This window comes from Mytilus trossulus, chromosome 8 (genome assembly GCF_036588685.1).
Source record: "Mytilus trossulus isolate FHL-02 chromosome 8, PNRI_Mtr1.1.1.hap1, whole genome shotgun sequence".
NCBI lineage: Eukaryota > Metazoa > Mollusca > Bivalvia > Mytilida > Mytilidae > Mytilus > Mytilus trossulus.
Window position 1 is genome coordinate 80,492,530 of NC_086380.1, and position 24,554 is coordinate 80,517,083.

The 24,554-nt window shown below is 30.7% G+C and overlaps 1 protein-coding gene across 4 annotated transcripts in view; it reads left to right on the forward strand.

Moving 5' to 3' along the window:
• Positions 1-24,554, forward strand: part of LOC134681450 (autism susceptibility gene 2 protein-like) — a 138,588-nt gene that overhangs the window by 31,102 nt on the left and 82,932 nt on the right. For all 4 annotated transcript variants that reach the window (XM_063541082.1, XM_063541085.1, XM_063541084.1 and 1 more), the window contains exon 2: positions 9,168-9,263. In XM_063541082.1, coding sequence (XP_063397152.1) covers positions 9,168-9,263 — 96 coding nt within the window. The remainder of the gene's footprint in view (positions 1-9,167; positions 9,264-24,554) is intronic.

The following is a 24,554-nucleotide window of genomic DNA, read 5'->3' on the forward strand; positions in this document are numbered from 1 at the left end:
ATAACTTCAACAAGTTGATAAAAAAACCTTGAAAGTGTTTGTTCATACAGGTTGTCAAGTTTACCATGGTTAACCACCTGGGATTTGAGCATGGTTTACCTTGGTCTGAACCATGGACCAATAGTCCAAATGGTAGAAAAAACATTGTTGTCAAAATGACCATGGTCAACCACTTGAGATTTGAGCTTGGTTAACCATTGTCAGCCATGTTCAAATTGACCATGGTCACCCACCTGAGATTTAAACCATAATGTCAGCCATGGTACAGATGGTCACAAAGGTAGACAACCATGGTTGTCAGATTGACCATGGTCAACCACCTGAGCTTGGTTAACAATGGTCAGCCTCAGGTCAACCACTTTGAAATTTAAGCTTGTTCAACCATGGTCAGCCATGGTACAGATCATGGTCACAAAGGTAGAAAATGACAGTTTCAAATTGACCATGGTCAACCAAACTACTTGTGATTTGAGTTTGTTCAACCATGGTCAGATGTTGAAAACCATAGTTGACCATGGTGTAAAGCACAACCAACCATGGATGGACTATGGTAACAATGGTAAGCTATTTTCTTTTCAAAATCTGGGATCCACGCCTTAAGTTACATCTATGAGATAGAGATTGACTAAACATCACAATCTAACCTGAGCCAAGGTGATATCTAGAAGTCATAATATGTAAAAGAGCTCTATATCGCATCAGAGAAATCTTGTGAATGAAATTTAAATATTGTGGTCAAACCAAACTGAAACCCAAGTTGTCGATATCAAAGTTAAATTGGTCAAAGTATTCTTTTTGGTTCAAGTCATTCGTTGTTACATTATCAAAGTTTCTCGGTCACAGTTAAACTTAGTCCAGTATTTAAGTCAACTGTTACCCATATCAAAGTTTTACACCAAAACCTTATTGGTCAAAGAAAATTTATCTATTGAAACTTGGCCTTAATTTCATTGGTTGTCGCTATCAAAGTTTTACACCAAAATCATGGTCACAGAAAATTTTTGACATTAGTAATTTTGGTCCAAGTCATGGTTGTCACCATCAGAGTTTTTTCAATTACGGTCACTGAAAACTTTGATTAGGTATAAACAAATGGTTCAAGTAAAATAATCAGTTGAATTTTCACCATCAAAGTTTTCATCAAAACCTTGGTCAAAGAAAAGACTGCACTGTGATTGGATAATTCCTTTCCCATTTATATTCGTCTATACATATTTTAAAAAAAGGGATGAGAGTTTATTTCATTCAAAATCGTCAACATTTTTTTTATCAAGTTTTTTTTATGGTTGATTACTTGCTTCTTTAAAAAATCCATCAAATACATGACGTACAAGTTCAAGCTATCAAATACATGACGTACAAGTTCAAGCTAATAGTTACGTACAAGTTCAAGCTAATAGTTACGTTATTAAAAAATCCATCAAATACATGATGTACAAGTTCAAGCTAATACATGACGTACAAGTTCAAGCTAATAGTTACGTTAATAAAAAAAATCCATCAAATACATGACGTACAAGTTCAAGCTATCAAATACATGACGTACAAGTTCAAGCTAATAGTTACGTGCAAGTTCAAGCTAATAGTTACGTTAATAAAAAATCCATCAAATACATGATGTACAAGTTCAAGCTAATACATGACGTACAAGTTCAAGCTAATAGTTACGTTAATAAAAAATCCATCAAATACATGACGTACAAGTTCAAGCTATCAAATACATGACGTACAAGTTCAAGCTAATAGTTACGTTAATAAAAAATCCATCAATACATGATGTACAAGTTCAAGCTAATACATGACGTACAAGTTCAAGCTAATAGTTACGTTAATAAAAAATCCATCAAATACATGACGTACAAGTTCAAGCTAATATATGACGTACAAGTTCAAGCTAATAGTTACGTTAATAAAAAATCCATCAAATACATGACGTACAAGTTCAAGCTAATACATGACGTACAAGTTAAAGTTAATAGTTACGTTAATAAAAAATCCATCAAATACATGACGTACAAGTTCAAGCTAATAGTTACGTTATCCATCAAATACATGACGTACAAGTTCAAGCTAATAGTTACGTTAATAAAAAATCCATCAAATACATGACGTACAAGTTCAAGCTAATAGTTACGTTATCCATCAAATACATGACGTACAAGTTCAAGCTAATAGTTACGTTAATAAAAAAATGGACTTATATAAAGAGCCTCAAAATTACTAGTGTTAAACCATTCAAACAGGAAAACCAACATTCTATATAGCTTGTTGTTCGGTGTGAGCCAAGGCTCCGTGTTGAAGGCCGTACTTTAACCTGTAATGGTTTAATTTTTAAATTGTTATTTGGATGGAGAGTTGTCTCATTGGCACTCAGACCACATCTTCCTATATCTATTCTAGTTAAGTCTGCATTCAGCATATATGTAGCTCCATAAATGGGAGGCACCTTACAGAGCCTCCAGGGCTCACCTCTAAATTCGCCTCTGCAATTTTATTATTTAACCTCCACCTTAACCAGGTTCCGAAAAAATCTATCCAGAGACAGAAAGACTCCCTTCATAGGTGTTACACAAAAAAAACCTGTCAATTTCAATTTTCGTTCAACCGCCTCTGAAATGTTCAGATATGTAGAAAAAAATTAATAGTGCAAAAACTAATCTTAAATCAGATTGTGAAATAGTAAGATATGAAAAATTCTTGGTGTACAGGTGTAGATGTATAACATTTATATATATGTTTATAAATGTCAAAATATTACTTCATTTCTCTGTTTGACATGATGTTTAGGCTGATGGAATAATCGTGCATACAAAACCTTAAGATTAAAAATTGTTTCGCATTTTATGGTCTGAACATGAAAATCCATTTAAATGTCATTTCTCATCACATAAGAATTTTGACAACAATTGTGCATTCAAGACTTAATTATTTAACATAAAAAAATTGCTGAAGAACCAATTAAAGATTTAAATTAATTACAAATTTGTCAGGAAGTTATTCTTCTTTTAAACCAAATTTATTTTTGTCTCGTTCAATTTTGCTTTTAATTATTGTTCTCCGCTTTTTATATCGTTTTGATTTTCCTGCTCATAATTCAAATGGTGTTTACATAATTTTAACAGATTTTAAAATCAATAAAACGCTCATAAAATGTAAATAACTCAGGTGTTTCAACTTGAATAGTGCTACAACCCCTTTAAATAATTCTCACACATGACAGGTAAACAGAGGTTATCATATAATTGATAAAAGACTATAAAATGTAAACAGAGCTTAGGGTAAATAAAATAGACATCTTGTGTAGGTGTCGATAATTTGTGTACATTCTGGAAAAAAACATTTGTAAACAATATATCAATTAAATATAAACTAATGATAAAAAACAATTAGTTTGTTTTTGTATTTTTTTGTCATAACCAAACACAATGATAGATATATTGTTTAAATATTTTTTTAAAAGGATTTACGGGATTACTAGGTGGATTATATTATAAAGGTATTTAATTTCATACATGAATTCAATGCTTGTGAAAACTGATGTTTGAAAAGATGTGAACAATCTGATATTCTTTAATCATTTTAACAAGCCTTGAAATCAATACATATATATAGCATGAGTATTCATTTTATATGAGGCTAAATACCTTGTTAAAAATGCTGTTTATAAATCTACTTTTTACAGAGGCGGATTCAGGGGGGGGGGTGCTCCTTTTTGAGAAAAAATTATATTAGGAAATCTCTGAAACATGACTGGAGCAGGCCCCCTCTTAGGCCAGTCAGTGCCCCCCCTCCCCCCTTCCCCCACTTATGAAATTTTCAAGATCTGCCACAGTTTTAAGTTATAGTTTATCAACAGACATGCCTGTAAGACATTTATATATACTAGTAGATATATGCTATTATCTATCTGCAGTGTTTGCAGCAAATTGGCAACCTCATTAATTAATTGTTATCAGAATGTAGATAAGCTAGACTGTTTACATTTTGTATATACTGTTACATGTAGATAGTGAGTCTATTGAAGTGTTCCATCTGACATTAACCAGTTGTCTCAAAAGCCTCATTTTCATGGTTCATTGACTCAAAGGTTATATTAAGTTGGTAATTTGCTAATGTAAGCATAAGTTATAGGTCAGCTACATTTGGTTTATTGAATCATTGTTATATTCATGTCCATCCAACATGTGTCACCTGACCTTGACCTAATTTTTATAGTTCAAGGATCAAGACAACTCTTTTGTCCCTTAGGTAGTTTTACTCTCAATTACTGTGTTGTTTGTTAAAATAAACATGACCATTGTACAGAGATCACCTGACTCAAGTTTACAGTGATCACATGACCTTACATCTCATTTTATGGTTCAGTGATTTCATACTTTGCTTTTGAGCCATGATCAGTTTTTGTCGAGCCTGCAACTTTTGTTGCAGAAAGCTGGACATAGGGATAGTGATCTGGCAGCGGCTACGGCGGTGGTGGCGGCGGTGTTAGCTCACTTCTTAAAAGCTTTATATTTTAGAAGGTAGAAGACCTGGATGCTTCATACTTTGTATATAGATGCCTCATGTTACGAACTTTCTGTCAGTCAACTGTCCAATGTCCTTGACCTCATTTTCATGGTTCAGTGACTACTTGAAAAAAAAGTACAAATTTTTTGCAATGTTAAATTCTCTCTTATAAGTAATTGGATAACTATATTTGGTATGTGCGTACCTTGCAAGGTCCTCATGCATGTCAGACCATTTTCACTTGACCTCAACATCATTTCATGGATCAGTGAACAAGGTTAAGTTTTGGTGGTCAAGTCCATATCTCAGATACTATAAGCAATAGGTCTTGTATATTCGGTGTATGGAAGGACTGTAAGGTGTACATGTCCAACTGGCAAGTGACATCTGACCTTGACCTCATTTTCATGGTTCAGTGGTTATAGTTAAGTTTTTTTAGTTTTGGTCTATTTTTCTAATACTTTATGCATTAGATCAACTATATTTGGTGTATGGAAATATTTTATAACTATATGTCAGTTCCGCAGGTTTTATTTGACCTTGACCTCATTTTCACGGTCCATTGCTAAGTTTAAAGTGTATGTGTTTTGGTCCGTTTTTCTTTATTTATAAGCAATAAGTCAACTTTATTTGTTGTATTGAAGAATTGTTAGCTGTACATGTCTGCCTGGCATGGTTCATCTGACCTTGACCTCATTTTCATGGTTCATTGATCAATGTTTCATTTTCTTGGTTAATGTTGAGTTTATGTGACAGTTATAATAAAGCTTTATATTTAGGTCTATCAAGATAGTATCAAGGATTAGTAAAGAAGGGTAGACATTTCAGTGTGTGCACTCTTGTTCAGTAACATTATGCCTTTGTAAATACATAATTGTTACAGTTAATTTATCTGTCTGACCCTTGAACTCTACCTCATTTATATTTTTAAGTGACCTCAAACTTGATAATGAAGGTTATTTGCAGTAAATGACTAATAATTTCAGTGTGTAATCTGCTGATTGGATTATTTTGACCTTGACCTCAATTTCATGATTCTTTGATTATGTTTATTTTTCTTGATGCATGCAGTAAGACTATAATCTCAAAGACTGAGTGATATTATACAGATAAAGCAATTTAATCAGTTAGAGCTCTAGTACAGACAATAGAAGATTTAAAGGGTTAATTCTGTGGAAAAGAGCTACCGGTACTGTGGATTCAGTATTATTTGTTGGATACTGTGGATTCAGTATTATTTGTTGGATACTGTGGATTCAGTATTATTTGTTGGATACTGTGGATTCAGTATTATTTGTTGGATACTGTGGATTCAGTATTATTTGTTGGATACCAATTTGTGTTGTTCTTGTGGGTAGAGGTGAACCAAGAATTCAACTTTTCAACAAATTGCAAATTTTTCATTGTTGGTAAGTGACAAGACTTTAAAAACATGAAATCAAATATCCTCAGGAAATTCAGACTCTCATCAATCCACAAAAATTGATACCCATGAAAATAAATGAATCCACAGCATCTGTGAAATTTTTATTTTTCCATCAAATTTAAAATAAATATGAAAATATAAATATTTACATGCACTTTGGGAAAAAAATGATTTAAAATGAAACTATTTCAACCATTTTTGGCCTATTTGTTAATTGAATAGTTGGTTGTTACAGTAAATCATGTCACTTTATTACGGTTCCACAGGATATCGCTTTCAATGGTGTAATAATTGCAATTTCATCCGTAAATTGAATTTGCAACAGATATATCCATATCCATTTATGATAATTACAAGACTGTTAGTGTTACATAAACCTTAAACTTATCCAATATAATTATGAACACTATATTTTAATCAGCCATATCCATTTATGATAATTACAAGACTGTTAGTGTTACATAAAGGGTAAGCTTACCCTAATCCCACCATTTATTAATCTGGTCCATGAATTAAAACAGAAATTAGAGTTGTCATATCTTTGTAAGGGTATATTATTAACAGAATTGGACTCATGGTCCATATTTTAAACAGATTTTTGTTTTGCAATCTTTGTAAGAGCTTGAATGACCATGATATAAACATGGATTTCACTGTACCCTCGCAGCTATCGAGGGGGGCTCCTTAAACTGATCTACGTACATATATATACATACATACACACTTATATATGTCTGTTTGGAAAAATGTTTTATGTTGGTGTTCAAGATGTTTTTGTTTTTTTAAGACTATTATGTCTCATTGAAATTTTAATGCCCTTTTTTTTCAAAATTCAGACCAGATTATAAAATACAACATAAGTTAAAATATAATATAAAAATGGTCTTTGATTTTTTAGCTTTGTAATTTTAAAATAGGATGGGCAGGTGAATTATTGTTTATTTTCTTGTCTACCTTCTGTCTTCTATCTGAATATTAGAAAAAGATCTGAGTCTCGCCTTCTGTCTGTTTCACTTTTAGAGATGGAGTTTTTAACTTAAACCACAGGATATAAAACACACCTATGTTTTATACATTAGAGTGTAGTAGTATATTATGTTTAATAAAGTGTCACCGATACCCTTTGTATTGAAATATTTTTACAAGCGAAGATTAAGATCTCTTTCCACACACAAAGCTTTCAACTTTATTGAATTTAAAATGAGGGGATACTATCCCGTCTATATATACAACATTTTTTGATGATTTGTTCTATCAACGAATTTAAGCCAGAGTATATTGGGAAATTGGATTTAAAATGTCAGACATTATAACTGAGAGAAAATAAATGATTTTGTTTTTAGATAAATGATTGCCTGTTGTTTCAAACCTGATGTGTATTCAAAGGAGATAAAATCAGTAAAACAAGCTGGAACATTTATTATAATTGACGAAAAGATTGATTTCATATTGTGAACATTTATTTTCAAGTGGTGTCTAAGTGTTTGTATATAGATCACCTCCTACATGTAGATTAAAACAAATTTTAACTCTATAGAATTAATAAGCTTCCTTTAATAGAAAATTTAAATTATTTAGTCTCTCATTATTTTGTGGTATTTGTGACTCTGATCTTCGATCTGAGAGTTATTAGAGTTTTATGGACTGTAATTGTTTAATGTTTTATTTAGTTTTTGACAATGTGACTTCTTGTCTGCCATTTTCCATTGATGATTTTTGATTGCTCTAGTTATATTCTTTTATACCCCCCCCCAAAAAAAAAAACAAACAAAAAACGGCAAAACAACCCCAAAACAAACAACAACAAAAAAACCCACAAAAACAAACAAAACAAAACAAAATTATAATTAGTTGCCCCAAGGTGTACTGTATTCATTTCTCTAATTATGCAAGACAGTCATACAGCCATTCAACATTTGCATAAAAATACAAATTGCACACAAGGGAGACATATCTCTGTGTCATATATTTGTTAGTTTTATGGATGAATGGCTGCATATGGTCACTTATTAAAAGTGGAACATTTGGAAGTAATAATTAATACACTTAATGGACAGTATATTTGTTAAAAGATGTACATGAAAGGGTATGAATACCTATGATGTGTTACTAAAAGTCAGATACTCCACTGCATCAAATCGAAGTGATTGAAACTAATGTACCTATTCTATTTATTGAACAGTTTCCAAAACTGCTATTTAAGATAAAGATATTTTATTTCCTAACCATAGGGCTCATAACATTAGCATGTAATCACACAAAGTAAAAATAAAAAGCCTTTCTCTTCCACTCACATACACTCACACATACAACTATTGTTATTGTCAGTTGAATAAAATGAAACTACTTAAAAAATGATGAAGAAGCATTACAAAATTCATGAGTATCTAAAATATTGTATACAAAAGAGAAGATGTGGTATGATTGCCAATGAGACAACTATCCATAAAAGACCAAAATGACACACACATTAATGACTATAGGTCACCGTACAGCCTTCAACAATGAGCAAAGCCCATACCGCATAGTCAGCTATAAAAGGCCCCAATATGACAATGTAAAACAATTCAAACGAGAAAACTAACGGACTTATTTATGTAATAAAAATGAACGAAAAACAAAAATGTAACACATAAACAAACGACAACCACTGAATTACAGGCACATTATAGTTTTCTAAATGCTTTGGAAAAAATATGAAATTGGAGCTATTACATTTTAATGTTAACATCATGTCGAGCCCTTTCATATCAAATGCTAGAGGGTACATGTTTTGCTCATTATTGGAGGCCATACAGTGAAATAGTAATATAAAAAAGAAAATGTGGTATTTAATTGCCAATGAGACAACTATCAACAAAAGACCAAAATGACACAAACATTAACAACTATTGGTAACCATACAGCCTTCAACAATGAACAAAGCCCATACCACATAGTCAACTATAAAAGGCCCTGATAAGACAATGTAAAACAATTCAAACGAGAAAACTAATGGCCTATTTATGTAAAAAAATGAATAGTTCCCTAATAGAATCTGGTCAATATGTCTGCTGGGTAAGATAGATGTCTCATTTAAGCAATGAAATAGGCCAATCTTATTATTTTTATAACCAATATTTGTTGATAAAGTATTTAGGGAGCACATAGATGATTTATTAAATGCACAAATCTAACAATTTACAACATTGCCTCCCAACACACGTTAATAAATTTGTATGCTTTTTCTTTACAGAATTGTATAAAGGCTTCCACAAAACAGAATGAAAAAACAGAAACAAATGTTCTTAAAGATAAACACAAGTCTTCCATTAAGAAAAAAGTCAAAAAGGTAGGTCTGGTTTATCTCTTTGTTGTGTAAACTATAGATAGTGGGTACCAGATTGCTGTGAAAATTTGATTGCACTAGTACACTCCATCAACACACTAAAGATATTATGACTGAAATGAAGAAAGAGATCTACGGTTGAATAATGGCTCCCATGTTTCAAGTGAGGTAACATATTTGAGTTTTTTTTCATATAAATAAAGCAGACTAAATGCTTTGAAATTTTATTACCATACATAATTATAGCTACAACATATTGCAAAGCTTGAGAAAAGTAATTACAACCTCAAGAGATGTATATATGGCGGTGATTGTTCCAATTTAGATGTTCAAATAGAAAGACAATTTTCTCCCAGCATCTTATTGCTTGAATGGGTCCATGTCTGGAATACAGATAGATCTATTATTAATTACATAAAAATTTAATGATGGCAGAATGATTTAGGTTGGAGACAGATCTATTTTTATCAGTGCAAGATAAATTGGTCATATTATACAGTGTTACCTGTCAATTACTGACCAGCATGGAGGGTTTTGTTTGAATTAAACAGGTGTTTTGTTTATATAGATCATTTTTCTGTTGCAAAAAAGGGGGGATTTCACTTTTTAAAAGCAATTAAAACTAACGAATCAAGAAATATGACTGTGATTATTGTGAAAAGAAAAGAACAGATGAACAGACACATAACAGACGATAATAGAACAACAGTATATAACCAATTTTTCAAAACTCAAAGATAGTTAAATTTTCTACATGCAAGCTTAATAGCAAGCTTTATATTAGATTTCAGTTATAAGCATGACCATAGTCAAATAAGGTTTTAAAAGCAATTGTCAGAGTTGAGAAATATTGTAACTTTGAGTTGGTGAGAAAAAGAGATGGAATATTTGTTTCTCAAACAAACATGCTAAAAGTTTTTAGTGATATAACAATGATTTATGTAATTGTATAATACATAGAATTATAACAAGTATCTCAAGCAGGTGCTGGTCTTGTGGGATTAAATATTTATATGTAGGATGATTCATAAATAACTGTTGTAAAAAAAAAGTTGCCATTAGCCAAGAACATTAGTTCAGTTCAAAGGTGAAATTTGTAAATTATATGCTTGGATTGGTTTATAAAAAGTTACTGAAAGGCATTATATGTCAGCAATTTGTTGACTCTTTTTAAGTATAAAAAATTCTCCATCAAATTTCACCATAAAAGGTTGAATAAAATGTGATATGTCAATTTTATGCTATGACTGACTATCTATTGTTAACAATCTATAAAAGATGCCCAGATATAATATACTTGTATATTGGTTATAAGTTATCTATCAGACTTTATTTTTTTCTGCCTGAAAGGATAATGATAAATTTATGTTTATCATGAATTTTTGCAAAATCCTTAAAAACCTAAAGCAAACATTTTTCACATCCTTCAAAAAATGAATGACCCCTTGGGCAGGATTGACTGAGATATTATGACATATAATTAACACTGACACTTGCTATGATGTATACATGTGTCAATTTAGAAGAAAAAAATTATTGTTGCAAAGAAAATTGTTTTTTGGTCTTTTATAACAGGGGGTCCCATTACATTATGGTTTGATAACAAAATTTAACACTGGTTTATCAGTAAAAAAACATCTTGTTGATATTAGATTCCATAAAATACCCCACCTATTGACACCTGTGTAAAAAATGTACACTCATTTATCATAAAACAGCCAGGTAATAAGAATGTAAATTATTCAGGTGTAAATGGTGACTTTTACAGGTATGATAGAGATGTTTGTAGATTATTGAAAAGATTTGGTCATATTATGAATAATGATTGATTGTTGGTTTTTAATGCCATTGCAGCACAAAAATGCTGTATTGAGACTCAAGAACCTGATTTAAAATGAACTGAAATGGAATTGGATGAGATTAAAGAATACCAATAAGAAAAATAAATGTATTGTTCCAATTAAGAGCCCTTGATGGGCATGCAGCATGAAATTTATACACACAAAAAAATACACAGAAATTGCAAAAATAAATAAATCATCAAATGAAATAAAAAATAAATAAATCTTAAAATTATTATGAGAGGGGACATTTTTTAAATGCAAAATGAATTTTAAAGATTTTTTCTGGAGGGGCCTTTTTTTTGTGCTGAAGAATGGCAATAACATTCACATCATACTTTAAGTCCTTGATGGAAATTATATCATTTATAAACCTACAAGTTAAAAAAGATCTGTGGTAGCAAATTAGATTTAGTAAACAAGGCGAATAGTAAAGTATGACTTCATCTAAATGCTGTTACAAGAAATAATTGCTGTTATTAAAATATTTAACCTGACCTGCTGAGTTTAAAATAGCAGACAAAATTAAATCACTCAAGTATTTTGTTCAAAAAGATCAAGCATGGAGAAAAAGTTAATTATAGAAATAGAACAGAGTGTCTTTGTTCTAAATTTGTATGTCTAGATTTAGTGCTTTTTATCTGGTCATGAAAGTTTAGGTGTACCTCTGACTGACATTCTTGTATATATGTATAGATATACAGTGGGTGGCAGTCAGACATCAATAAAAATCATATTGACCATCAGAAATATGGTAAACTAGACAGGTAATTGGTCCATTAGATGATTAGGATATATATTGTATTTGTCATATATTTAATCATAACTGGAAATAAAAAATAACAGATGATCAGGCTTGATCGACTGATTGATTGATTTGTCACATGCTAAACATCCAGTGAGATCTGTTTTTCTTTCTCATGTATATTTTTTACTACTTGCAGGAGATTGTTAACAAAAAATTATAAAAGCAGATAAATTGTATCAACTTCAAAGTTTAATTCAATTGAAACAATGCAACACAGGTTATGTTCTTCTCATATATGTTATGATGGTATGATACTAAAGCCCTAACGGAAGGATTGTGCCTGATATTCATATGATAAAATCATAATCTTTCAATCAGTTGAATTGAGGTCTGGAGCTGGCATGTCAGTTAACTGCTAGTAGTCTGTTGTTATTTATGTATAATAGTCATTTTGTTTATTTTCTTTGGTTACATGTACATGTTCTGACACCAAGGTCAAGGTTACATAGTGTTCACTTTGTGCAAGTTGCTGATTTTAAATATTTTTTAACAAATGAAGAATCTTTTTATGTTGATTTAGTATCTAAAATTGTAAAATTGTGGAAATGGAAAAGAATCTGTCATGATGTATTAGTTAATGACACGAAAATCTATACACAAACAAAAAATTTCACAAACACAAACCTAAAGCAAAACAGTGGTATGATATGTTGGCAATTTATTGACCAATGTTTTCACATGTAGGATTCTTCCTTGAGATGTGCTACATCTTCTGACATTAGACTCGGACTTCTCTTGAATTGAATTTTAAATGTACGTATTGTTATGCTTTTACTTTCCTACATTGGCTAGAGGTATAGGGTGAGGGTTGAGATCTCATAAACATGTTTAACCCCTCCACATTTTTGTGTCTGTCCCAAGTCAGGAGCCTCTGGTCTGTGTTAGTCTTGTATTATTTTAATTTTAGTTTCTTGTGCACAATTTGGAAATTAGTATGGCGTTCATTATCACTGAACTAGTATATATTTGTTTAGGGGCCAGCTGAAGGACCCCTCCGGGTGCGTGAATTTCTCGTTACATTGAAGACCTGTTGGTGACCTTCTGATGTTGTTTTTTCTATGGTCGGGTTGTTGTCTCTTTGATACATTCCCCATTTCCATTCTCAATTTTAATAATGATATTAGATACAGTAACAGACCAGCTTTAAGTTCTTTCTAGCTTTTAAAGATTATACAAAGAATTTTTAGGATCTAAGGTAACCATGCAGTTCTATTGTATTTATACATGTACTACTACTATGCAGGGAATTTTTATGAAGTTTTGATTTTTTTCTGATTTCATATATACTAACTGTAAAATAGCAAATAAAGACAACAGTAGTTTACCGCTGTTCAAAACTCATAAGTCCATGGACAAAAATAAAAATTGGGGTAACAAACTAAAACCGAGGGAAACGCATTAAATATAAGAGGAGAACAACGACATAACACTGAAATGTAACACACACAGAAATATTCCTTCATATAAATTTCATTTCTCATTAGCATATTAGTATTGAAGAATCAAGAAAAAAATGTAATTAGAATCTTGCCCTTAAAATCACAGAACTTAATCACACTGAAAGTTAGTCACTCCATGGTAAAGGTTTGCACTAGAATCATTTGCTTGGTTCAAGTCCTGCAATAGTTTCAATTTTACTCTTGTATAGCATTGGAGCTTGTTGCATTATAAATCATACTTTTGTCTGCTGTTGATTGTGGTGATATTGATCATATAATCTTATGATGATTTATATTCACCTGGTATTAAAGGTGCAAACAGATTGCATATTATAACCACTGGGTACAAACCAAATATTATATTAATAATGTAAAGATTGTAGTACAACCACAAATAAAGACATTTTGTGATTATTCATTTGTCACCTGATGTGTGATGCAATGGACAGGTGGACGTGTAATACACCTGTATCTAAATATATCAAAGGTTTATGTTACCTGGCAGAGATGTTATGAGAGGATCATTAAACAAATCTGCCTTGTAGACACTTATTAAAGATTGGAAAGTTTAAGGTGTTTGATGTCTATTACAGGTTATTATATGGTAGTTTTCAAAATAAACTTTTGCAGCCACAAATCTGAGGGTTATTTGAAAAAATAAATAAATTGTAAAGGCTCATATTTTTAAGCGTGTATCACTGCAATATATTTCTTTTAGTGTGAAATGGTGACATTTTGAAAACACATTAATCAATCAACCATTTTTTTGAAATTTTATACATGTACAAATATATTATAAGAGACCCAATAGAAAATGTACAATAAAAATTATTTGACTAGTGGACTTAATATGGCCTTAAAGCATGAAGATTCTATCACATATATGTGTCCTTGTCAGTTGAAGTCTTGCAGACTTTGTGGTCAGGCAGTGGTGGATCCACTGAACTTTTCATAAAGGGGCTTGCTGACTGACCTAAGGGGGGCTCGCTCCAGTCATGCTTCAGTGATTCCCCATGTAACCTCCCCTGGATCAGCCTATGTCAGGGTATGGTTTTGCCCAGTAGTTCTTATCGTCTGAGATTAGAGCTGAATTATCATGGTCAATTAGAGTTTTGCAGTTGTTGTCATAGTTAATCTATTTCCTGCAGTGCTGTCATGCATGGTCAATGGATGTTGGTAGTTTTTTAATGGTCAGTTGAAATTCTGATGTACTAATGTTTTGAACAGATATCTGTCTTGAGTGATGCTTTCATTGGTCATTTTAATGTCCTCAGGTAGCTCTTATGGTGGTCCATTTGGTTGTAGAAGTGGTACAAATTAAACATGCAGGCTATTTTTGTCAACTGATGTTAATAAGTACCTAATCAGAAGTGTTCATCTGTCTTTATTTACAGTTTTCCAATAATTCCTGACCCTAGAGCAGACATAAGCTGTTCAATATCACTAGTTTTAATTTATTGGTAGGTCTAGCATTCTTTACAACAACTCATGATGTTCCTAAAATTCCTGATGATTTTAAGATTTAGTGAAATTGATTTTCTATTTATCAGACTTGTCCACACACTTTAATCTGATAAATATACATGATAACATACACCTGTAAGGCTTAGTCAGAGTTTGTAAAAAATAATCTTATAACTTGCTTATAGTGTACATCTGTCTAAATACAGATAGGCCAAACAAATTATATTATTACAAACAGAGATATGGGATTTAATTATAATGTTTTGTTAATCTGTTTTATAGTAATGCTGTTTGAAATTGAATTACTGATATTTGTAATTTTATTATCTTAATGTGTATTTGATAGGTTAGATTATGTATAAATAGATCAATGTTTATAATAACAGACGACTAGATATTTATAATAATTTGATGCCCATGATTGTCCAGTCTGAAAGTATAAATTTGTTGAAATTTATGTTAGGAGGTTACAAATTTTTGGATTATTGTTGCTTATTATTCCATCAAAAATTGGTGTTAAATTTAGGAAGGTTACAAATTTTAATATGTTATTGGTTTTCCCGTTTGAATGGTTTTACACTAGTAATTTTGGGGCCCTTTATAGCTTGTTGTTCGGTGTGAGCCAAGGCTCCGTGTTGAAGGCCGTACTTTAACCTATAATGGTTTAATTTTTAAATTGTTATTTGGATGGAGAGTTGTCTCATTGGCACTCACACCACATCTTCCTATATCTATATTATATCTGATTATATAAGAAGGTTAGGTCATATTTTTTTCTTGACAATTAATATTCATGATTTTCTCTGAAATTTAATAAAAAGATCTTCCAATAAGTAATTTAGATATAGATTCAAAATAACACTTATTATATGAGGAAGAAGTAAAAATTCTCCTTCAGAAACGGTGAAATCTTAATTGAGGAAAAAATTGCCAAACAAACCATAAATCTGTTGATGTAATTTGAATGACTACCATATGTTACATAGAGGTTCAAGGCAATCATTTTGTTTATATTTAATTGCTGCAAACTTTCAACACCTCAAGTGCTACTATTAGTATTACATACTTTTTGTGCAAAAAATGTACATATTTTCAGGTCATGCATATTTTCAAAGTCTATCTATTTATTTATGCATGTTGTGAATGTTTGAGTATTTTCTTTGAAAAATATGTGAAAGGATGTTATTATAAGTTGTAAGTGTTATTTGTATTTGATGCAAGCTTGAATCACATGGTCTGGTGGAATATCATGGTAAGAAATCACATGACTTTCATCACATGACCATGGAATTTGTTGAGGCCCAGGCCACAGGTCAGGAGATTTAGATAAAGTCATTCAAATATTGCATTGTGCTTGTGTAGTATGTAATAAGATAATTTAGCATTAAATGCTTAATTGAGAGTTAAGCAATTATTCCTCGCCTCTTATAATTTCAGAAATTACTAATCAAACCAAAGAAAAAATTAATGAAAATTTGTTTGGCCCCTTAAATCTTGTATTATGGCGGTAGTTCATGATTTTGCTTTTATTTTTGGGGGTAATTTGGGATTACACACCCTTCTGCCCTCTTCTTGATTATAAAAAGAAGAAAGGAGAAAAAGATATTTTTTTCATAATCATATTTTTTTTTATTAGTTAACCACTAACAACTATTAAGTTGTAGCTCCCTAGAAGCATGTTGCATCTGATATGCATATTATGCCATTTAAGTTCACGGTAAACTGCATTACAATTCATAATTGATAAACAAGTAGCGTCAGACACTTTACAGTAGTGAATGATTTCCACTATTTTAGCTTTGATTGATTAATCAACAAATCCTTACAATTTGTAAAATACATCTTTGTGTAATTAAGTTCAGCGGGAAACATAATGAGAAATCGTGTCCTTCATTACACAATCTGATATGAGATCAGGCCAACTCCAGGTTATAAAAGACAGGCAAACGAGCATTGTATCGATCATACATAAAGCTTGTGATCTTTACATTACACATAAAGACATGTCCCTCTCATGGTATAGTGAACAGAATGTATAATGCATATGTTATTGTATTTTTATTTACGTAATGACAAGTTTTAAGGATAAAGATCGGTAAATTTTAATTATTGATCTTCCCGTTAACAAGTTTAAATTCTGTTCTTTTTTTTTCCTCGTCAAATTTATTTTACCATTATATTTTTTAAAAAAAAACGAAGTATTTTATAATTCTCACTGTCAGATGTACTATTGTAAATATAGAATTTTTACAATGTTTTATTATTGGAAAAAAATCTTTCCTGTGAATTTTGCTTATTTGATTCCACCAATCTGAGGGAGGTTTTTCCACCATTAGTCAGCCTGATATAATCCTCAGTTCAGATCAAAATGCTAAAAAGTGGGACTTTTGTGAGACATTCATTTTTTGCTTATTCTCTGATTTTAGAAAAAATGATCATATATCACAAAAGAAAATAGATTTACCTAAAAAGCTGTAATGCTTAATGTAAATTCAGAATTTTTCCAATGTTTTGATAAAGTTCAAATTGCATCAAAAATAAAACCGTGTATGTCAAAGTTTTTTGAAATCTCAATAATTAGTCTCGTATTTTTGTCAATTGTTTAACAATCCAAATAATTAATAGTTTCAACCTTAATTACAGATTTTATACCCATTAATTCTAAATTACAGATTTTACAGTGGTTAATTGATCTTTAGAAGTGGTATGGTTTAATCATCAGTCTCATCTGTAACATTGCTATAAATTGATAAGTGCCACTTAGTTTGTTAATGTGTGACTTTTTCGTACTAATTGTTCTGATTTTTTGTACTTAAATGTTCTGCCTTTTTTTGGACAAGAAGTCTTTATATAGGATTTTGAATATTTTATAATTGTGATATTAAGTTGGTAGTGATAAAAAAGAGGGACAAAAGATACCAGAGGGACAGTCAAATACATAGATTGAAAATAAACTGACAACATGTAGATTCTGCCTGAATCTATAAATCTTGTACAAGAGGAAAATGTTTAAGTTTAAAATGGAAATTATTGGGAGTTTTAGTAGAAATGGCGCTGATTTGTCAATTAAGGTACATTGTCAATAGAATTTTTATAATATTTGTTATTTTTATTGAGTTCACCCTGGTTTTTTTTCTAGCAGTTTTAATTATATATTTACATGACAAAAGTGGCTTCAACGCTTTCATACAGATCTGTAAGAAAGAAATACACTAGACATCGATACCGTTAGAGAAACAATATTTAGATAGGAAATCAACTCTGTTACTGTGTCATATCAACAGACAAGCGGTAGAAACAACTCAGCAATCCATTATTACGGAACTTTGATTGGCATTTCTCCGTAGAAGAAGACAAAGAAACCCATGAATCTGTTTAGTCGTTATATTCCTAGAGATCAACATGGGGGATCAATATCGTAGAAATTTGATCTAAATCCCCAATGTTAATGGTATAAGCTTATAACTGTAGGATCAATTATTGAAGAGCAATTAATATCTAAAGGGGGCATTGTGTTGTCGGAGTATTGATGTTTTTACATCATACAAGTGGAGAGTTTTGTTAGCGTATATATAACATAGTTGATTAATCGGTAAGGATAATGACTGAGAAATTATAAGTTCATCACGTCGGTAAAGTTCTATTGATACTGTAGTTCACAGGATAAATGTCGGGGATCTTTATTAATATTCTTAGATCACTTATTGAGAAAGACATTTCTCTTAAAAAGTAGCAATTTGATAAATGTTTTAAGTACATGTTAAGACATTTCATATGGTATTGGCCTGGTAAAGATTTAAAGTAGACAAAAATGTATTAGTAATAGGCACTTAATTGGACGTTAAAGGGCCTCACCCCATACCCAAAATCCAACACCCCTAGGTTGATTTCATTGCATTGAATAGTTTATAACTTCGGTACAGATCTGTTGAAAGGGGTGAGGAAAAAACATTTCTCTTTCAAGAATTTGATAAATCTTTTAAGTACATGTTAAGTCATCACTAATAGTATTGGCCTTGTAAAGATTTAAGCAGACAAAAACAATTCCATGAATAGGCATTGAACAGGCACTAACAGTACATGGGTGTTTTGACGTATATAATACTGTAGTAGGCCAAAACACATGAAACTTAATTATAGACAAAACTGGATATTTGATTCCTCAGAATTCTATACAAATAAGGAGATTTGGTTTGATGCAGCCAATGAAAATTACTATCCACCAAAGTTTAAATGAAGTGGATTTACGCAATTATAGGCAACTGTATAAGCCTTCAACAATGAGTAAAGCCTATTTCTGACAGTCAGCTAATTAGACATGAAAGGTTTTTTTTGTACATTAAATTGAGAATGGAAATGGGGATTGTGTCAAAGAGACAACAACCCGAGCATAGAGCAGACAAAAGCCTAATGCCACCAATGGGTCTTCAATGCAGAGAGAAACTCCTGCACCAGCATACATGAGAAATTAATACTTTATGAATGACTACTTTAATATGGTTTATCTTCATCCATGAAAATTGGTAGCTTTAACAAATAAAATGAATCCATAGTTATAGGTCACCATATCAAAGAATACACACAGATTATTATTATACTGAAAACAAGCTCAAAGTCACTTTATATGTTGATAGTGAGATATGGTATCTAACACTTTAATATTATGTAATCATAGCAATAGGTTCACTGATACGATTTAAAATGAATCTAATAAGAATTAAATTTTATATAAACATTGAATTAATTTTAAATGAATTATGAGATACAAAAAATTGTGGATGGGTAACAGCTAGTTATAAACTTATTATCATATTATATAATATTGATATTTTTATATAATATTTATTTTTCGCATCATAATATTTATATTTCACGTAATATTATTTTAAATTTGTAATCTTGAGTTATGTTTTTACTTGTAATCGAACTTAACAATCAAAGGAAAACCTTGTAGATTTCTTACTTATAGTTTACAGAAAAACTTCCTGTAGTTATTTAAGCTGTTCTTGTAAAACTGAACTTGGTGGAATGTAAATTTACCGGTATGACTAGTCAATTACATGTAACTAGAAAGACTAGTTAGTTAAATTAACTGGAAAGAGAAGTAAAATAAACAAATGTACCAGTTAGATTAGCAAATCATACCCCATCTTTTTATTTGTATTAGTTAGAATACATCTGTTTTCTAGAAATGTTATATAATATATCTTCAAAATCATTCAGAAATTATTGTGATGTCTTCAACTAATTAGAAAAATGTGATCAGTATCTGAGATTTGCAATAATGATAACTAAAATGCTTTCATAATTTAAGTAGTTATTTTCATTCATTAAAACAATAAAAGCCAATATAAATCAATTAAAGACCATGAACACTACGGGAAAGAAGAAAGACAAACAGATGAACAAAAAATTATAAAAAAAAACTGGAAAAACACAAGTCACATTATTTCCATTCTGTTAAACATAATTTACAATTGCTATCTTGTTTTTTTTCGACCATGAACTTTGATAATTTTACTTGTAAGAGTATTTAGAATTGTTTCCATTTATAACATGTAGAATTATTGTTTTGTATTCTTTTATCGACAAGGTACTTATGAATAATGAAATATAAGAATAGTTTCTATTTTAAGTAGTTCTGATATAAGATATTTATAACTAAATTTGTTTGAAATTTTATATATTGCATCCCACATGCATATCCGTTGTATAATTTGATGAGGAAATACTTAGGTTATTTTTAAACAGTTTATATATAAATGATATTAAACAGAGGAAATGTTGGTCAATTGTTTGCAATTAACAAGGCTATTTAGCAATTTGTTAGTATTATTTATAATGATGTATGCATATTATAAAAATGTTTCGTTTTCATGTAGGTTTTTATTCTATTTCTGACTTATAGAAATATATTAACTATGGAGGGATTTAAAATTTTATAAAATTGACAACAAAAAATATTACTTATTGATATCAAGATTCAGTTACACTATTAAAATAGATTAAATTCACAATGATTAAATACATGTACTATAAAAGTTAAAAAAACAGTCTTAAGTTTCAATATATCTGGCTATTGATGAATGGATTACATTTGGTATCAGTAGCCAGCATTAACACTTAAAATATATATGGTCTGTATGATTGTGGAAACATAAAATCCATTCAGTTTAAAATTTGTGAGGTAATTTTTAGAAAATTTGTCAGCTATTTCAGTTTGAGTTATCTCCCCTTGGACATAAAAGATATCTTTAGCATAATTGGAAACTTGACAAGAATGTGCCGTGTCATTTTAATTAATAAATAAATAATTCTTTTCATTGTTAAGAAACTGTGAAATATCACATTAACTTACAAATGTATTTATATGCAAATCAAACTGGTATTGAAATTGAATTTTTCATGCAACTTCATACAATGGGATTAGTTTAGTGGCGTTTTGTAAATATATCAAATATCTTCATATGAACAAGATATTTAAAACATTTTCAATAGAGATTATGTGTAGACTTTAACAGCCTTTCTGATTTTTGTTAATGGAGTATTTTATGTTTTGTATTCACTCTGCATACAGAATTGAATCTGTGTAAGAAATGAACTTTTACTGGTACGATTTTAATTTGATTATAGGAAGCATCTTTAGGAATTCAGCTTTTCCTCATGCTAAATGCACACAGAATCACTACTCTGGCTTTTGTTGGAGTGCAAAAGGGTGAAACATATAAAGTGAATTCTGTAAAACTTATAGTTTATGAAATTTCTAAATAAAGTAAACAAACCCCTCACAAAAAAATCTAACATTACACTATCTGAGATTTTGTTTGACTTGAGAACATGAAGTTAAATTAAATTTTTTTTTTTTTATCTAAACATAGATTTAGGGAACTTTATTTAATATGCATGGAGGGATGATATATTGTAGTTGACAAATCATAAACATATTTTTTTCTGAAGTAATAGGGAACTTTTTTAATGTTATTGGTGGGATCCTAATATAATAGTTGACAAATCGTTCTGTTAAAAAGTTTTATTATAATTTGATTTAAAGTTTATGGAGGTTACTTGGCATTATATAATATGTGGTAGGGATTATAGGCTAGAATGACTCACAGATTGTCATTTAATGTGATTTCTATTGATTTTCACATCATGAATAATAAACCACTGGAGGTTTTCTGAGGATCCATATACTAATGGGAATAATGGACCTTTTGGGATGGTGACAACTTTTTTTTATTATGGCGAAAAACTTGTCATTAGGTTTTTGAAATAATTTTCAGAATTCATATATGCACAAATAGACATTGTGAAAGTTTTCAAGTATAACTTTACTCTCCTAACTGCAGAAGCATAGCTCTAAGGTCCTTGTGTGTTATTTTTTTTATTATTTGTTCCACAGCTATTACTGAGGGGGGATAGGACCTTTATCGGGACTCTGGGATCGGGTGTTTTTAAGCTCGGGATTTCGGGATTGACCCTTTCGGGAACCAGGAATTCTTTTTTCGAATCTCAGGACCTCGGGATTTCGTGTTTTTAAGCCCTGGATTTCTAGATTTAGTATTTTAAAGCCCTCATTACTGACTCCATAAGTACTAATTTCTTGGATTTCACAAATAAAAGAACATTGATTCTGACAAGATATATACTGTTCTAAAATAAATATAATTACGCTGTCACTTAATACATCTACCTCACAGTTAATTTATCTACACATAAAAATTAGAAATGTAACTAGATAAATATAGTAGTCAATTGTTAATTTAATGATGGTTTGATACTCATCACCAAGATAGAAAAAGTGTTTGAAAAACTAATCTTGCAAAATTTTAAACATGTACGTATATATATAATTAATTAGAATTTGATGAATTTCAAAAACATGGTTATTATTTTTTTGAAAGGATATATTTCACCCAATTTGAATTGTAAGGTACATGTAGTAAGAAATCATTATGCACCACCAGTTTAAAACCAATAAAATTGTTGTCCCTACTTTAATTGAAGTGACAGTTATATTTATCATACTTTATACACTACATGTTAATGTACTGTACACAAACTAACTTCTTTTTTTCTTAGTTCAACGAAGAACAAGTTAAGTGCACTTTTTTTATAATTTATTCAGTTCTTCATGTTGAGTACTGAAGTATTGATAAATTATTTTTAAAAACCTGACTAAAATTGTATTCATTTTTCCATGTTTAACAGACGGAGTCACTCGTGTGAGTTTTTTTTTATTTGCTTGCATTTTTTCTGAGTTAAAACCTTAGAACATTGAGTATTTCTGTTGAGCATTTTTTTTTCTTGTGATAAAACCTTAGAACATCAACTATTTCTGTTGAGTAACGAACACTTTAAATTGAGACCACCGATATTTAAAACCCGGATAATAATCCATAGACTTAAAGCTTTTTCTACCTGTCTGTTAAGATGTAAAGGGGTTTAATACCTCATAATATTGTTGACATAATTTGTTTTTACCGCAAGAATGACAAATGGTCGGTATTGAATTGGATTATTTGTTGAAATCTTTGTCGAGGGCCAAATCTCTTATCCGATTGACATTCCACATAATACATAGTTAGGTTGAGAAGTTATTTACTCAGCGGGCTATTGTTCCCTGTTAGGATTGAATAATCTCGTAGCAATATTAATTTTCGGTATTTAATATGTTTTTCTTTTGAAGAGGTTTTAGATAGCATTGACACAGCTTAGATGAAATGCAAAAACTGAAATAAAATAGATATAAATTTGCAAATTTGCAATAAACTGCACCTGAACGTATTACTCACGTTAAATTGGTTAATTCTTTACCATTGTGTATACTATCTGAAGGAGACAGAAATGAGAACTCCTTATAATGTGGTGTCTAGGTTGGATTGATCATGTTGGCCATATACAGTCAAGGGGTAAAATTGATTTGTTAAGTTTGTATAGTCATTTACTGATGGTGTTGCAATTTTTTGATTGCTTTTCTGCTGTACCTGATATTTATATAAATAAGTCTAAAAGTTTTCAAATGTCAATGGGAACTAGGACCTTGTAGATTATAACTGAAAACGATGCCACTGTAATCTTTTATTTGCTAGATTAGACAAACAAAACATTCCTTTTTTCCGTCATACTTTGCCATGGTAGTGTCAGTTTATTTTTTTATGCCCCACTTACGATAGTAGAGGGGCATTATGTTTTCTGGTCCATGGGTCCATTCGTCCGTTCGTTTGTCCCGCTTCAGGTTAAAGTTTTTAGTCAAGGTAGTTTTTGATGAAGTTGAAGTCAAATCAACTTGAAACTTAGTACACATGTTCGCTATGATATGATCTTTCTAATTTAAATGCCAAATTAAAGTTTTTATCCCAATTTCACGGTCCACTGAACATAGAAAATGATAGTGCGAGTGGGGCATCCGTGTACTTGGGCCACATTCTTGTTCTTGTGTGTAAAGATATGCCTTTGGTATCTTTTACCACCTCTCTTTTATTATGATGTGTCTTGGAAAAAAAACTCTTCAACTGTTCATCATTTAACAGGCTGTTCTGAAAACAACAACTCTTATGTGACTAAGGACTGTCACCTAGATTGTTGAACATGTTTTGCACCTCATGGTATAAAATAAAGACAGACAGGCTTTTATGAAAGCTAATACTTGAATCCATCAATTTGAGCTCAGCTGGCTGACATAGATACAAATTTCCAAACGCATTTTGCTCCAGAAAATGGTTACTTAAAACATATCGGA